Source organism: Crocuta crocuta, unplaced genomic scaffold (genome assembly GCF_008692635.1).
Source record: "Crocuta crocuta isolate KB4526 unplaced genomic scaffold, BGI_CrCroc_1.0 scaffold45, whole genome shotgun sequence".
Taxonomy (NCBI): Eukaryota; Metazoa; Chordata; class Mammalia; order Carnivora; family Hyaenidae; genus Crocuta; species Crocuta crocuta.
Genome location: NW_027530544.1, coordinates 1030971 through 1048110, shown reverse-complemented (window position 1 = coordinate 1048110; position 17140 = coordinate 1030971). Strand labels below are relative to the sequence as shown.

General features: G+C 36.1%; 1 protein-coding gene across 1 annotated transcript in view; it reads left to right on the top strand.

The window, feature by feature from the left end:
• KPNA1 (karyopherin subunit alpha 1) overlaps positions 1 to 17140 on the top strand; it is a 65929-nt gene that overhangs the window by 22391 nt on the left and 26398 nt on the right. Inside the window, exons 3-4 of the mRNA XM_077767605.1 lie at positions 12017 to 12124; positions 14877 to 14976. Coding sequence (XP_077623731.1) covers positions 12017 to 12124; positions 14877 to 14976 — 208 coding nt within the window. The remainder of the gene's footprint in view (positions 1 to 12016; positions 12125 to 14876; positions 14977 to 17140) is intronic.

The following is a 17140-nucleotide window of genomic DNA, read 5'->3' as shown; positions in this document are numbered from 1 at the left end:
TTTTTTTTTTTTTTTTTGAGCTTAGAAGGGCCATTTGACCCCACACTACAAAAGCTCCATAAAAGGCAATAAATGACTCAGAATCCTTTCATATCTGAGAAATAAGGTAATCTATCATAAATATTTTGCACTTACAGTGAGCTGTTCTCAGCATACACTGTTTTTTTTGAGTAACACTGTGTGGAAAATCCAGGTAGTTAAAGTCCAAGAGTACGTTACAACTTCAGTGTTATTTTTGTTAGGGCTGTAGATGTTTGAGTTAAACATTGTCATTATTACTATTTTTGGGGCAAAGAAAGTTTGTAATATTACAATAAAGTTTATATTAAATGTAGTAAGTTATGAGTTACCACTTATTTATAAAAGGGCGAGTTTCTCTGGGTTTCTTGTTACTACCTCTTTATTCATCTCTGTGTCTTACTTGAGGTGAACCTTTTCTTTCAATGAACTTTCATATTAGCTTCTATTTTGGTAGTAAATTTCAGAACTCATAATACCACTGTTATATGTTTATATACCCATGTATGAATACATAAGTATATGTACATGAACCCAAGTATAGGTCTGAATGTAGCCACCAGCTTATGCATTATATTTGGCATAAACCCATTTGAAGATGTAGTAATGATATTCTGCCATTTACACTGTTCACGTTATTCTCTTCTTGGTGATAGATGGTTTCACGTAATTAGACTTCATTGTAATGTTTATGTAAATAAATTTTTTGTATTCACTTATCTGCCTGAAGACAAATGCTCTGTATTCTTAATATATCAAGTGGCAAGTATGGTCCTGTGTATTGGGGTAAAAATATTTGCAGTTGAAATTCTGTCAACTTCATTGTATGAGATCTGCAATTTTGCTATGGCTTTAATAAGTTTTTGTGATAAGTTTTTGGGATATTGCTCTATCAAAAATCCTCATTTCTTAATTTCTTATGTGCCATATTATGTAGAAACAACTGGTAAAAACTAATCAGGCTTCTTAATATCATAACAGTGCTTGTTTCATAACTAATTTGTAAAATGATAAATATCAGTAAGATACAGACTCATTTAGGTACTGTTTATCTTTCCACAGATGCTTTGTCATCTATTGGGAAAACTCGAGCTGATGAGCTAGATGTGAGGGTAGCACAGGAGTTGACATTGCCAAGAGCACAAAAGATAACTTGCTGCATATTTATGGGTTACCCTTTTGTCAGACTAACATTTAATTTTTGTTATATATCTAGGCAGCACTTTAAAAATGACCCTTGTCTACTTCGCACTTACAGACTAAACTAAAATTTATTTTGGCAAAATATTTCGCTAGTTGGTATCATTCTGATTGAACCAGTACTTACAAATTTGAATGAAGCAGTCTCTTGTTAACTCAGAGTGAATGGATAACCTAGTGCTGCTTAATGGAGATTTGCTTGATATTTCTAGTTATAACAAGTATCTTGTGAAGTGAGCAAGTTGATAAACTTGTGGATAGGCAAGTTCACTTGATTAACTTGGTTGACAAATTCAGGCAACATGTAATCTGTAGATAAGGCAAACAGATTATGATTGTTTTTGCAGTTTTTTTTCTTTTTTTAAAACCTATTTTTCTCTGAGTAATACATGCATACAGTTGAAAAAGTTAAATAGCATTACAGTACTTGACACCAAACCACCAGTGTTCCTGGTCTCATTCCCAAGTAAGCCACTTCAATTCTCCTAAAGTATTATCTATTGATGTTCTGTTACGGTAGGTGAAGATTTAAGCTCTTACATGACTTTTTCCTTGTGTTCGTTCTCCTAATACAGTTATACTATACTGTGTAAGTATCATTTATTGCTTAGCGGAATAGTGTACCATGGTTACATTTCCTTTCTTTATTCTTTGTTTTTCCTGGAGTTAATTGTCTGATTTTTTAAATTTTTTACCTGCTTGGCTTTCTTTCAGATTCCTAGCTGTCTTTTCATTATATTTTACAGCTCTTTCAAGTTATTTTTATCTGATTTTCTACTTGGTTAAATTTCTCAGATAATTTATCAGTTTCATATTTTTCCTTTGGAGAACTCCACCCTACATTTTCTCACCTCTAGCACCAGTCAGAATTGTTTATCCTGTGTTCTTGCTGTATTGCTGTGGTCTTAGGACTTCCCTTAGCTGAGAATTTCTCATGTTTTATCTTGTCATCATCCTTGTGATGTAAATGTTTTGGTGTTTTTATTTCAAATCCTACTTGTTTATCACCAGTTGTGCTTTTCATGACCCATAGTAAAGATCCTAACAGTATCCTCCCATTCCGTATAAAAAACACTGCTTGTGAACATAAAGTTTGCAATGCCAATATATGTAATTTTAGTGATTAGGCTTGATTTAGAAGTTCTGTAAATGCTTTAAGTAGTTGTGAAACAAAGTGAAATCATAATGAAGAAGTCCTTGTTTATTTTTAACAAGAGAATTCAACTGGCCCTAGCTCTGTGCCATTCATGCTGTGGCTAAACCACACAGAGAGGAAATACTTTAGCGCACTTTAAAATACGGCAAAATGATTAATTATCTCTATTGGGCTGTATCTAAAGGACAAAAAGAAGTATAAGAAATCATCAACTGCTTGCATAATCACATAGGATTGGTCCTGAAACTATATGTATTTGTGTATGGATACAGTAATTAATGATTTTGATATTAGGAACCTGGATTTTTTAGCTTAAGAAAGAATAGAAATATAATAAAATCAAAGAGGTTATATAAATTTGAATTGGTAATATCAGTAGGGATTCATCATGTGTTTTCCTTTTAAAACACACACACAAACCAGCTCTGTCCTAGAAAGGCTTAGAAGTAGTGAAATACCTTGTATCAGTGAACACTTCTAGCACCCTGATATGGTGGTCATTACAGAATTTTTTCTTTTAAAGGAACAAGGCTTCTTGGAAAAAACACCTGATTCTTGATTAAAGATAGGGAATATTCAAGGCAAATGAGTAATGTTTTTTCATAACATAGAGCAAGAAAGTTTAAGACCATCGAAAATTGTGTTGAAAAGACTTAGGAGATAGCTTGCACAGGCTCCCATTAGCCAAAAATGGGATATTTTGAGTATTAGAAAGGGCACTTTAAGGACTTCTGCTTCCAGCCGAAGTGGAATAGCAGGGCCCAGATTTACCCTCCTACCTGAAGCAAACCAAGAATAAACAGACAAAATACATCAAACAGTAATTCAAGACATCAGACATTAGCCAGTGAAGGACAGTGATCTCTAGAGATGGGAAACAAATGAGTTGAGCCCTTTGATTGCTTCAGCTTACTGCCCAACAGAGTTTCCAGGTTGCAACACAGGGAGAGGGAACTCCATTCATTCAACAGCTATTTAGTGACAGCCTACAATATACCAGTGAGCCAAAGCCTTCCTGAGTTGAGGAGACAGACCTGACGGTCCGGAAAGACGAAGGCATCCATTCATAGGAGGGAATACCAAAAGGGAAACCTGTGTATATAGAGAGAAGCCTGGAGATCTTCAGAGTGTTTGTTTGAATATTCAGCAGAGTACTGATCAGCATCTGTGTTTGAGGAGACTACTCAAGGCAAGAGAAACTGTCATCCAAAAAGATTAGAGGGAACAGTGCCTGGTCCTTACACAGTACTGACAGTAGTGCCTGTTCCTATAGCCAGACTGGAAAAACTCATTCACTGGGCATTAGGTATTCAGGAGAGTCTTGCCTCAGTAGTGGAGATTAATTAGCGATAGATTTACTACTGTCTCAGACCGACCTATCATCATAAAAGCAAGATCTGAGAGGATCAAACTGCAATTTTTGGTTTTCCTAGATTAGTAGTCATATAGGAAAAAGAAATACTTGATTTTCTCCATGTCTTTATTTTCAAAATTAGTTGGTTTCTTAGCATCCTCCAGAGGGAGTAGGAAAGTCTGTTTTAATATTATTAGGAACTCATAGTGTTTAACCTAAAATAGATGTATTTAAATTATTTTAGCTATTTTTTCTGTACTTTAAAAAACAACTTTATGGCTATATAGTTGACATACAGTGGAGTGTACGCTTTGTTTTGACATATGTATATATCTGTGAAACCATCACTATAATTAATATAATGAACATACTTATTGCTCTCGCAGTTTTGCTGGTATACATTTGTAGTACCTTTCCCCCACCCTTCACCTATCTCCAAGCAACTTCTGAACTGTTTTGGTCACCACTGGTTATTTTGCATAAATGGACTGATAGAATACATATTCTATTTTATCTGGCTTTTTTCAGTCAGCTTAATCATTTTGAAATTCATTTATGTTGTTGTGTCAGTAGTTCATTCCATTTTATTGTTGAGTAGCATTCTGTTATACAGATTAAACCACAGTTGGTTTATCTGTTCACCTGTTAATGGCAGTTTGGATTATTTCCAGTTTTTGATGATTACATATAAAACTACTATGAACATTCATGATGGTTCTTTTTATGGACATATGTTTGCGTTTCTCTAGATATCTAAGAGGAGAATGGCTGGGTGGTATAGTAGGTGTGTACTTAAGCTATCAACTTAGCTGTATGCTAAAATGGGTTGTATTATTTGACCTTCACGTCAGCAGTGTATGAGAGTTTCAGTGGCTCAACATCCTTCTGAGAATTTGGTATGGTCAGTCTTTTTCATTTTATATATTCTAAGGTATGCATAGTAGTATGCCATTATGGTTTTATATTGCACTTCCCTAATGACAGAAGTTGAAAGCATCTTTTTGTGTGTTTATTTGCTCCATCTGTAGATCCACTTTAGTGAAGCCTGTTTAGTTTTATTTTTTTTAAGTCTGTGTAGTTTTTTGATTGAGTTATTTTCTGTATGCAAGTCTTTTGTTGGATCTGTTTTTAAAATATTTTCTCCTAGTTGATGGCTTGCCTTTTTGTTTTCGGAAGTGCTGTTTGAAGAGCAAAAGATTGATTTTGGAATTCCATGTATCAGTTTTTTTCTTTAATGGATTCTGCTTTTGTGTGTCAAATATAAGAATCTTTGCCAAATCCATGGTCACTTAAGATTTCTTCTATGTTTTCTTTAAGAAGTTTTATTGTTACAGTTTAAATTTAGGTCTATGATCATTTACATTTAGTTTTTGTATATAATGTGAAGTAAGGGGAAAGGAGCCTTTTGTTTCTTTTTTAACATATGGATCTCCAGTTGTTCAGATGTCATTTTTTGAGAAGATTGTTTTACCTCACTGAGTTGCCTTGGTACCGTTTACATTCAATTGACCATCTCTATGCGGATCTGGCTTCTGAACTTCTGTTTCCATTGGCTTATTTATCTGTCTTAATGCCACACTGTGTTGATTACTGTAGCTTTTATAATGAGTTTTGAAATCATATTACTAGCCCTCTAACCTTGTTTTTCTTTCCAAAAATTGTTCTGGCTGTTACAAGTCCTTTGCATTTTTATATGACTTTAGAATCAGCTTGTCAATTTGTGCACAAAAAGGCTGCTCTGGCGATTTGATTGTGATTTTGTTAGATCTGTAGATAAGTTTGGGAAGAATTGATATTGTAACAATGAGTCTTCTGACTCATAAGGACCATATCTCCCATTTATTTAGGTCTAAAATTTCTCAGGGATTTGTAGGGTTTTTTTGGTCAGAGTTTTCCCTAAGTATTTTGTAGTTTTGATGCTGCTATAAATGGTATCTTTTGAATTTCAGTTTTCAGTTGTTCATTGTTAATATTTAGAGTCCCCTGGGATTCACTGAGAGAGATGGTTCCCCCTTCTTGGAGTGCAACTGGGAGAGGTGGCATTGCCTCTTTGGGGAGAAAAGAGCCGGTAGACACCATTTCCCTCCTCTGCCCCTTCTGCTGAAGGTGGCTAACCTGGGCACTGGCTCTTTCCTGCACTTTACTCCAAACTCCACACTTCTGTGCTTTGTTGCGACTGCCCTTCTGGGACAAACCTGCATCCGTCCCAGTGCAGTGAAACCCTCCTCCAGAGAACCAGCACAGCTCCGTGTCATGCCAAGTCTGTAAAGTTTGGAGTTTTAAAACTCAGCGGGCCTGCTTGGGATAGATCTCAAGGTGCACTGCGCTGCCGGGTGGGCAGATGGTCAGGACGTAGGGTGAAGGCAGTGAGCTAAGGGATGCCTGGGACACACAAGGGGAAGTTGTTTGCCCTTCTGGGAGGGCTTTGTGGTAGTGGATGTGAGTTCCCCTCTTGGGTGACTACGTGGCTGGCTGACATCATTTTCCTTCCCTACCCCTTAGCATAAACTAACTTCAGTAAATAGCACAGTGCCAACAGTGGTAACTTAAACCTCTTACACCAGACCCTGGCCCCCTGTGCTCTTCAGGTGCATTTTTACTAAGGCAAGTGTACTTGAGAACTAGAGCAGCAGGCCCCTCTCCCAAAGACCAGCACAGACCCTTGCATATACCACATCTTCTGACCTTTAGTTCTGTGAAGCTCAGCTCTAGTGGAAATACCATCAAGTCTCTTTTAACAAGCAGACCAGAGCACACCTAGTTAAAATTCACCATACTCTGGCCAGGATGCACATAATCCCCACTGCAGGCAAGGAGAAACTCTGCAGAGAACTTGAAGTCAGCCACAGGAAAAAATGTGGAAAGACCACAAATACATGGAGATTAAAGAACATTCTATTTGGAGCACCTGGGTGGCTCAGTCTGTTAAGCATCTGACTCCTGGTTTCAGCTCAGATCATGAACTCAGTTCATGAGTTCAAGCCCTGTGTCAGGCTGTACGCTGACAGCACGGAGCCTGCTTGGGGTTCTTTCTGCTTCTCCCCTGCTTGCGCGCGCGCTCTCTCTCTCACATACACACACGTGCGCGCGCACGCACACAGACACATACAGTCTCTCTCTCTCTCTCAAAAAAACTTAAAAAAAAAAAGAACATCTTACTAAAGAATGAATGGGTCAGCCAGGCAATTAAAGAAATAAATACAGGAAACAAATGAAAATGAAAACATGATGGTCTAAAACCTTTGGAATGCAGCAAAAGCGATCACAAGAGGAAAGAATATGCAATATTCTACCTCAAGAAGCAAGAAAAATCTAAAATACACAACCCAACCGTATACCTAAGGGGGCTAGAAAAAGAATAACAAATGAAGCCTAACACCAGCAGAAGGAAGGAAATAATAAAGATTAGAGCAGAAATAAATGATATAGAAATAACAACAACAACAAAAAACCAGTGGAACAAATCAGGAGCTGGTTCTTTGAAAAAATTAATAAAATTGATAACCCCCTAGCCAGACTTGTCAAAAAGAAAAGAGTAGGGACCCAAATAAAATTATGAAGGAAAGAGGAGATCTACAACTAATACCACAAATAAAAACAATTATAAGAGAATATTATGAAAAACTATATGCCAACAAATTGGGCAATCTGAAAGAAATGAATAAATTCCTGGAAACATACAAACTACCCAAATGGAAACAGGAAAAATAGAAAACATGAACAGGCCAATAACCAGCAAAGAAATTGGATCAGTAATTAAAAATCTCCCAATAAACAAGTCCAGGGCGGTATGGCTTCCCAAGGGATTCTGCCAAAGAGGAGTTAATACAATTCTCAAACTGTTCCAAAAGTAGGAATGGAATGGAAGGAAAACTTCCAAATTCATTCTCTGAGGCCAGCATTACCTTGATTCCAAAACCAAATACCCCACTAAGAAAGACAATTCAGACTAATATCCCTGATGAGCATGGATGTAAAAATTCTCAACAAAATACTAGTAAATCAAATCTAACAGTACATTATAAGAATAATTCACCACAATCAAGTGGGATTTATTCTTGGGCTGTAAGGATGGTTTAGTATCCTTAAACGAATCAGTGTGATACACCACATTATTAAAAGAAAGGATAAGAAATATATGATCTGCTCAGTAGATTGCAGGAAAAGCATTTGACAAAGTAGTATAGCATCCTTTCTTGATAAAACCCTCAAGAAAGTAGGGATAGAGGGAATTTACCTCAACATCATAAAGGCTATATACAAAAGACCCGCAGCTACTATTGTCCTCAGTGGAGAAAAAAATGAGAGCTTTTCCTCTATGTTCAGGAACAAGAAAGGGATGTGCACTCTTACCACTGTTATTTAACAGTACTAGAAGTCCTAGCCTCAGCAATCAGACAGCAAAAAGAAATGAAGGGCATTCAGATCAGCAGTGAAGAAGTCAGACTTTCACTATTTGCAGATGACATGATACTCCATGTAGAAAACCCAAAAGACTCTACCAAAAAATTGATAGTACTGATATATGAATTCAGTAAAGTCACAGGATACAAAATCAACATACAGTAATCTGTTGCATTTCTCTATACCAATAATGAAGCAGCAGAAAGAGAAATCAAGGAATTGATCCCACTTAGAATTGCATCAAAATTATAAGATACATAGGAATAAACCCGCCAAAGAGGTACTATACTCCGAAAATTGTAGAACAAAAAAGACCCTGAATAGCCAAAGCACTCTTGAAAAAGCAAAGCTGGAGGCATCACAGTTCTGGACTACAAGTTTTATTACAAAGCTGTAGTGATCAAGACTGTATGGTACTAGCACAAAAACAGGAACATAGATCAATGGAACAGAATAGAAAACTCAGAAATGGATCCACAGCTATATGGTCAACTAATCTTTGATAAAGTAGGAAAAAATATCCAATTGAGAAAAGACAGTCTCTTCAACAAATGGTGTTGGGAAAACTGGACAGCAACATGCAGAAGAATGAAATTGGACCACTTTCTTACACCATATACAAAAGTAAATTCAAAATGGATGAGTGCGCTAAATGTGAGACAGGAAACCATCAAATTTCTACGGGAGAACACAGGCGACAACCTCTCTGACATCAGCCATTAGCAACTTCTTACTTGACATGTCTCTGGAGGCAAGGGAAACAAAAGCAAAAATGAGCTATTTGGACTTTATCAAGATAAAAGCTTCTGCACAGCAAAGGAAACAATTAAAGCTAAAGGTCACCCAGCCTTCAGAATGGGTGAAGATATTTGCAAATGACATATCTGATAAAGGGGTAGTTAGTAATCCAAAATCTGTAAAGAACTTATATGACTGAACACCCCAAAATCAAATAATCCAGTTAAGAAATGGGCAGAAACCATGAATAAATTCCAAATTATGAGGAGTCCAAATGTCCATTGATTGATTAATGGATAAGATGTGGTGTACATATATATACAATGGAATACTACTCAACAATAAAAAAAAATGAAGTCATCTCATTTGTGCTGAAGTAGATGGAGTTAGAATGAATTATTTTAAGCACAATAGTGATAGGAAGACAATCATAGAAAAACAAATACTGCATGATTTCACTCGTGGAATTTGAGAAACAAACAGATGAATGTAGGAGGAAAAAAGAGAGGCAATCCATCAAACAGACCCTTAGATATAGGGAACAGAGTGAAGATTGCTGGAGGGGAGGTGTTGGGAGAGATGGGCTAAATGGGTGATGTTTAAGGAAGGCAGTTGTGATGCACATTGGGTGTTATATATAAGTGATGAATCACTAAATTCTCCTAAATTTAATATACTATAATGTTAACTAACTTGAATTTAAATAAAAACTTGAAACTTAAAAAAGACAAAAAAGTTTGGGCCATTTTCCAAATATATTCCCCTACCCCAATCTTAGAACTCCAGTGCATGTGTATTAGGCCACTTCATGTTCCACAACAGACTTCTATTTTGTACTGATTTTGTCTTTTTTTTCTCCTTTTTTTTTTTTTTGGAGTGTTTATATTACTGTGTCTTTAAATTCACTAATCTTTTCTTCTGCAATATGTAATCTGTTAGTCTCATCCATGTGCTTTTCATCTGAAAAAGTATATTTTTCATGTCAGGTATTTGCTTAGCCTTTTTGTTCATCTCTTCTCTCTCCTTGTGGCTGTACTTTTACCGTTAGAATATGTGGAATATATTTATAACAACAATTATAATGCTCTTTTCCATTTCTGCCGTTTTGGTCATTTCTGGGTGATTTTGATTCATTAATTTTTCTCTTCATGGATAGTCATCTTCTTTTTAGTGCTTAGTAGTTTTCAATTGAATTCTAAGAATTGCGAATTTTACCTTGCTGTTGTTGGAGTTCTTGTATCTTTTAATACATTTAGGTCTGAATTTGTCATTGGCTTTAGTAAGTTACTTGGAACTTTTGACGTTTCATTGGTCTGGAACTTTTAACCCTTTAATCTAGTGCTGATTTAGCCTCATTACTGTGTCTGTTTCCTTCTGAGTTTTCTACTAAATGCCCTCTATATATTAGGAAGTCTTTTCTGTTTTTTGGCTTTTTTAAAGTTTATTTACTTTAAGAGAGAGAGAGAGAGGGGCGCCTGGGTGGCTTAGTCGGTTAAGCGTCCGACTTTTGCTTAGGTCATGATATCACGGTTCGTGGGTTCGAGCCCCGCGTCAGGCTCTGTGCTGACTGCCAGCTCAGAGCCTGGAGCCTGTTTCAGAGTCTGTCACTCCCTCTCTCTCTGGCCCTCCCCTGCTCTCTCTCTCTCTCTCCTAGAAATAAATAAAAAACATTAAAAAAAAGTTTTTTTAAGAGAGAGAGAGAAAGAGAGAGGCAGAGAAAAAGTGAGAGAGAAGAATCCCAAGCAGGCTCTGCTGTCAGTGTGTGCCTGATACGTGGCTTGATCCCACAAACCGTGAGATCATGACCTGTGCTGAAATCAAGTTGATGCTTAAAAAGTCTTTTCTATTTTATCTGACTGAAACATGAATATCCCTTGACTGCTATAACTCAAAATTGTTCTGCATTTTTATTGGAGGCGAATCCTTTCCCAGCTTTTCCTTACATACCTGTGCATATTAGCAGGAAGCTGAGGCTCATGGGGAACTTTCTGCAGATTTTTAGAATTCTCTGTATTGATCTCTTTTATTACTCTGCTTATGGATTCTAGTTGTTTTGGCCTCATCATTTCTAAACCCTGTCTGCTCTACTGAGTGAGTGGGTTTTGTCCTCCTTGTGCTGCATCCTGAAAACTGTCCAGGTAATAATCTGAGGCAGTCATAGAGCCAGTCTTATTTCTTTTCTTCTCTGAAGGATCAGTGCCTGGGCTGCCTCTTATCCATTGGCTGAAACCTGTTATTTTATGAATTTTGTCTGCTTTTAGAGTTGCAGAGGATAAGTTATTTATTGGTCCTCCATCATGGTTTGATGAATAAGTGAATTGCCTTAGACTATTAAAGATACAATGGAGGCACCTTAGTGGGCTCCCTTAGGGAGGAAGTATTCTTTGCTTACACAAATCAATGGATGGTTTAAAGGTAGTGTTCAAGTAGTAATCACTTGTCTTCACTGGTTGCTGGACAGGTTAGAAAGGTTGGGAAGGCTCAGTCTATTATCTTTGAGGTCTAGGAGGGAAGTATTAAGCCATTCTGACATCAGTTTTATCATTTTCCATAATTGGTAGGACTATAGTATTACCAACTTCACATAAAGGAAAGGGGAATGGCTAAGCATGCCCCAACTCCTTTTTCACCCTTATTCTTTTTATATGTCACGCAGTATTAGGCTTCTCTTAGAAAGTTGTACCACATCAAAGGTTGGTAACAGCATATTATGATTGTTAATTGCATTAGATTATAAGACAGGACAATTATGAAATAGTTCCTCATCAGGAAAGTTGAAGGTGGCACAACCTTTAGAATTTTTAAAATGATTTTTAGGGGCGCCTGGGTGGCTCAATTGGTTAAACGTCCGACTTTAGCTCAGGTCATGATCTCACAGTTCATGGGTTCAAGCCTCACGTCGGGCTCTGTGCTGACAGCTAGCTCAGAGTGTGGAGCCTGTTTTGGATTCTGTGTCTCCTCTCTCTCTCTGACCCTACCCTGTTCACACTGTCTCTCTTTCTCAGAAATAAATAAAACATTAAAAAAAATTTTTTTTAATAATTTTTTAAAAGTTCTTCCTTATTGCCTTCTAAGTGGGGTGCCTAGGTTTTGAATGTTTAACTCCTTTGTATTAGAATACTTAATAACAATTTTTTGTTTTTTAGTTGTTCAAGCGAAGGAATGTTGCTACAGCAGAGGAGGAAACAGAAGAAGAAGTTATGTCAGATGGAGGCTTCCATGAGGCTCAGATTAATAACATGGAGATGGCACCAGTAAGTAAGATCATGAAAGAAACTCTTTTAAGTATTTTTCTGCTGAGCCTCTTTCTAAGATAAGAGGCTTAGCTTTCTATTTGGGTTTTTAAAAAAGGGGTTAGTAAATGGCTACAGAAAGTAGCATTTCATTTTTAAAAAGAAGTCATATACTTAATGTCATGGTTCATTAGATGTTTATTATAGTTTGAATAACATGCAGTTAAACAAAATTAACTAAGTTATGAAGATTAGTTCAGGTATTAAAACTTAAAAAGATAATTATAAAATTATTCCTTAGAAGTTGAATAACAAAGTATACTTTAAAGAAAATCCCAGTTCTTCATTTTAGTTATCAAATTGGGCATGTTTATCTGATTTTAAAAACTGGTTCTACATCACAGCTATTGGACTTTTCTATTGCGACCCGTTTTGTAACTTTCTTGAGGTTACATGAGCATCTAAAAATTACACTTTATTTATGTGGATACCTGTCTAGATTTCCCATTTATTGTAATCAGTTATATAATGTTTTAATAGATTATATATGGTTTTTGAAAAAAGAAATCTTTCTTCTACCTCAGTGACCCAGTTTCTTTCTTCATTTGCAACCACAGTTAGTGGATTCTTATTCTTCTTGAGAAAATAAGTTCTTCCTCCTCCCCTTTTAAGCAAGTTGTGGCATATTATGCACAGTGTCCTATTTATATATGTATATATTTTTTTTCCTTTTTTACTTCATAGATCTCTAGTTTTTATGGACCAGTTTTCTTTCGGAATTAGAGTAGTTTAAATCATTTTGGAATCCGTATAGACATTGTAGCCAACACTATCATTTTGTGGTGAATTCTTGGTCCTTCAGAAAGTCAAGCTGTCCATTTTTTAAAGTGGATATTGAAATGATTTGAAATATTTTGTGGACTATATAATATTAAGATTCTATGGAGGAAACAACCTATAGGAGATTGATTGATTGGTTGATTTTAAGGAATTGGCTCATGTATATTTTGGAGTTAGTAAGTCCAAAATCTGTAGGGCATGTCAATAGACTGAAAATTCAGGTAAGGGTTGATGTAGTTTTGAGGCTGAAGTTTCTTCAGGAAACCTGTCAACTGCTCTAAAGACCTTTAACTGATTGAGGCCAACTCACATTTTGGAAACTAATGGGCTTTACTTGATTATACTAGTTTAAATGTTAATCACATCTAAAAATTACTTTCACAGCAGTATCTAGATTAGTGTGTGTTCAGACAGCTGGCTACCATAACTTAACCAAATTGACACATAAAATTAACTGTCCTAGTACATTCCTTGGCAACTTGGCATGCATACACAACTCCTTAAACCATACTGAGTCTCAGATAAAGAAATAACAAAGTTATACCTCCATGTGATATGATATAGTTATCCTTTGTGCAGCTAAAAATGTGCTAACCTTTTTCCCACAAGAAGATCCAAAGTCCTTGAGTGATGTTCACTCCTCTCCTTGATATACTGTTACTTAAATGCTGGCATATAAAATTAACAGTACTTAAATGCCACTAGTGTAAAGTCAATACATCTTATATTGGGGAAGAAAGGGAAGAAAATTCTGTGTGTGTGTGTGTGTGTGTGTGTATGAATGTGTATATCCAGCTGTATCCAAACATTCATAACAGAATCCTATAGGTGCCTTTGTTTATTCAGGAATCAGTTTTGTAAGTTTTAAGAGCAGAATGTGTCATTCTCCCAATTGGGATTCTTAAGTGTTTGGTAGGTATTGCTTACCAACCAGCTAGCATTTACAATTCAGTGTAGCTTTCTTCACAGTTCATCTTGTTGCCTCTAATCTTTCATGAAATGACAGGAATTTTATTTCATTCTGACAAGTGACCCTAAGAAGAAGGTTAACTGCTAATACTGGGGATGGAGTGTAGTAGAAAATGGAAAAGTTCTAAGAAAGCAGTAAAATAGTGGAAAACTAAAAAGCTTTAATAAAGAAAATAGAAATTATAGCTGTTGAATTTGGTAGCAGCTAGAATCAGTGAGTCACACAGGATTATTTTATATTCATTCAATAAATATTTGTTGAGCATCTGCTATATGCCAACCTTTGGTGAGATGGACAAGGTGAGATGGACAATGTCTTTGGTTTTCCAAATCTTTTGCTATACTGGAGGAATTTGGGCAGTAAACATGCAACTGAGAAAAATATCTGATAGTGAGAAGCATTGGTATAAGATTAAAATAGGGTGATAGAGAGGGAGCAGCTGCTTTAGATTTGGAGATCATGAAAAGCCTTCTTTTAGAATTTAACATTTAGTCTGAATGACAGGGAACAACCAACCATGTGATGACCAAGGAGAGGAAGAATAATAAACACCTTGTCTTACTGTTTACTATATGATTACTTTTTTATTGTCATGAGCTTCTTTTTTAATATTTATTTATTTATATTGAGGTGGGGGGAAGGGCCGAGAGAGGGAGAGAAAGAATCTCCAGCAAGCTCTGTGCTGGGTGTGGAACTCATGTGGGCTTGATTCTACAATGGGGAGATCACAATCTGAGCCACCTAACTAACCCCATGAGCTAATTAATGATAGACAAAGTATTTGGCTTTATCACATTGTTGATCATCTGAGACATTTCTACATGTAAAGATTATCCTACCTTTGTGTAACTCTTCTAGATAAGTATGATTAACTTAATAATATGGCCACAGCCTATACTGTCTTTGTTTTCCTTTGAATTAGAGTTAAAATTTTATCATATTGGTTTTTGTTTGTGCTTCCAGGGTGGTGTTATTACTTCTGACATGATTGAAATGATATTTTCCAATAGCCCAGAGCAACAACTTTCAGCAACACAGAAATTCAGAAAACTGCTTTCAAAAGGTGAGTTCTGAATATATTAAGGAACAGTTGACCCTTGAACAACAGGGACTTGAACTGTGCAGGTCCACTTGTAACCTGGATCTTTTTTGATAAATTGAGTACAGTATTGTAAATGTATTTTCCTTATGATTTTCTTAATAACATTTTCTTTTCTGTAGCTTTAAGAATACAGTATGTAATACATATACAAAATAAATTTTAATTGACTATGTTATAGTGAGGTTTCTTGTCAACAGTAGGCTATTAGTTCAGTTTTGTAGCAGTCAAAAGTTAAAGGATTTTTGACTGTGAGGATTGGCACCCCAAGTTTTGTATTGTTCAAGGGTTGACTATGACTATTTTTAAATTTAGATAAAAAATATTACTTTCACATATTCTATTTTTCATATCAGTAAATTGCTTTGGAGTATGTCTGTGAACAGAATAAAAGGACACTTATAGACATATGTAGAATTATAAGCCATGGCTAACTTTTGAGTTTATTTATTTGTGTAGTCTCACCAGGACCAGAAAGCAGCATTATTTTATTCTCTGAGTATCTTATAAAAGACTTTTAAGAACAGTAGTCAGTATTTCTAATTCAAGTTGAGAAATTGCACTCTTTTTTAAGAAAAAAAATTTTTTTAAAGATTTTATTATTTTTACATAATCTCTACATGGGGCTCGAACTCACAACCCTGAGATCAAGGGCTGTGTGCTCTACTGACTGAGCCAGCCTGGCATCCCAAGAAAAACTTTCAGAATGTCACTTGAAAGATCAGTGATTGTTGATTTTAATGTTAGCATTTTATCATTGAAATTTAAGTATAGATTTATTACTGGGCAGGGCAATTACCTATTTATCTATCTATCTATCTATCTATCTATCGGTCTGTCTGTCTATCTAGGGTAGACTAAAATATGATACTTTTGCCATTCTGGGCAAGTAAAAAGAACTGTGGGACTCTGAACCACATTAAAATGTTGACAGTCAATATTGACATAAATAGCTGTCATCCCCTGCCCAGTGGTAAGGCATTGTGTTTCAGAGTCATTAGTGATAAATTAATATAGTCCTTGAGGGACCTGGAATAAAAACCTATAACATATAATGTACATTTTTGTGTAATATAACAAAAATTATATTTTTTGTGTTACAGCTTATTAATATTTGAAGGCAATTATCATGTAAAGTTTCTGCACTCCTCTTGTCTCTTTTCTTTTTTTTATTTTTTATTTTTAGTTTTTAATGTTTTATTTATTTCTAGGAGAGAGAGAGAGAGAGCGTGAGCAGGGGAGGGTCAGAGAGAGAGGGAGTCACAGACTCTGAAACAGGCTCCAGGCTCTGAGCTGCAGTCAGCACAGAGCCCGACGCGGGGCTTGAACCCACAAACCGTGAGATCATGACCTAAGCAAAAGTCGGACGCTTAACTGACTAAGCCACCCAGGCGCCCCTCCTCTTGTCTCTTTTCAAAGTGCTAAATCTAATGGCTTTCAAGGTGCAAAGCCATGTGGCCTTTTAGGGTCTTTCGTTTCTACTACTTTACTGCCTAGATTCTAAGTGCCAGCCATCCCTCTTAAAAATGTGATAACTAGGGGCGCCTGGGTGGCTCAGTCAGTTAAGCATCTGACTCTTGATTTCAGCTCAGTTCATGATTTCAGGGTCGTGAAATCAAGCCCCACATGAGGCTACATGCTGAGTANCGCACACATGCGTGTACACGCCCTCTCTCAAACAAAAAATGTAATAACTAGAATGCAGTACTTCAGATGTGTTCTCATTACCCTGTGGTGTGCAGAGAGATTGCCTTTGTTGTCCTAAGACAGTGCATTCCAGTAATGTACTCCAAGATAGCATCAGTTGTATTGGTAGTCATGGCACAGTAATGGTTCAGTGTATTTGCAGCCATCTAAACTCCCTTAGAACTTCCCTTCATGCACGGTTTTTAGGTTTTTTATCTGTGAAGTCATGTAGATTTTTTTTTTATTGCTTTTTAAAATTTCGGTTGCTAAATCCTGCTTTATTCCTGTTGTTTTATTGACAACTTCAGCTTACTGTTTTTCCTATGTTATTTCTGTAATCTAGCATTTTAACTACTTCATTATTATAATCATCAAATTTATTTGTTGTATTACATGAATAGTTGATAAAAATGTGGAACCAGGCAAAGAACATGTCATCAGA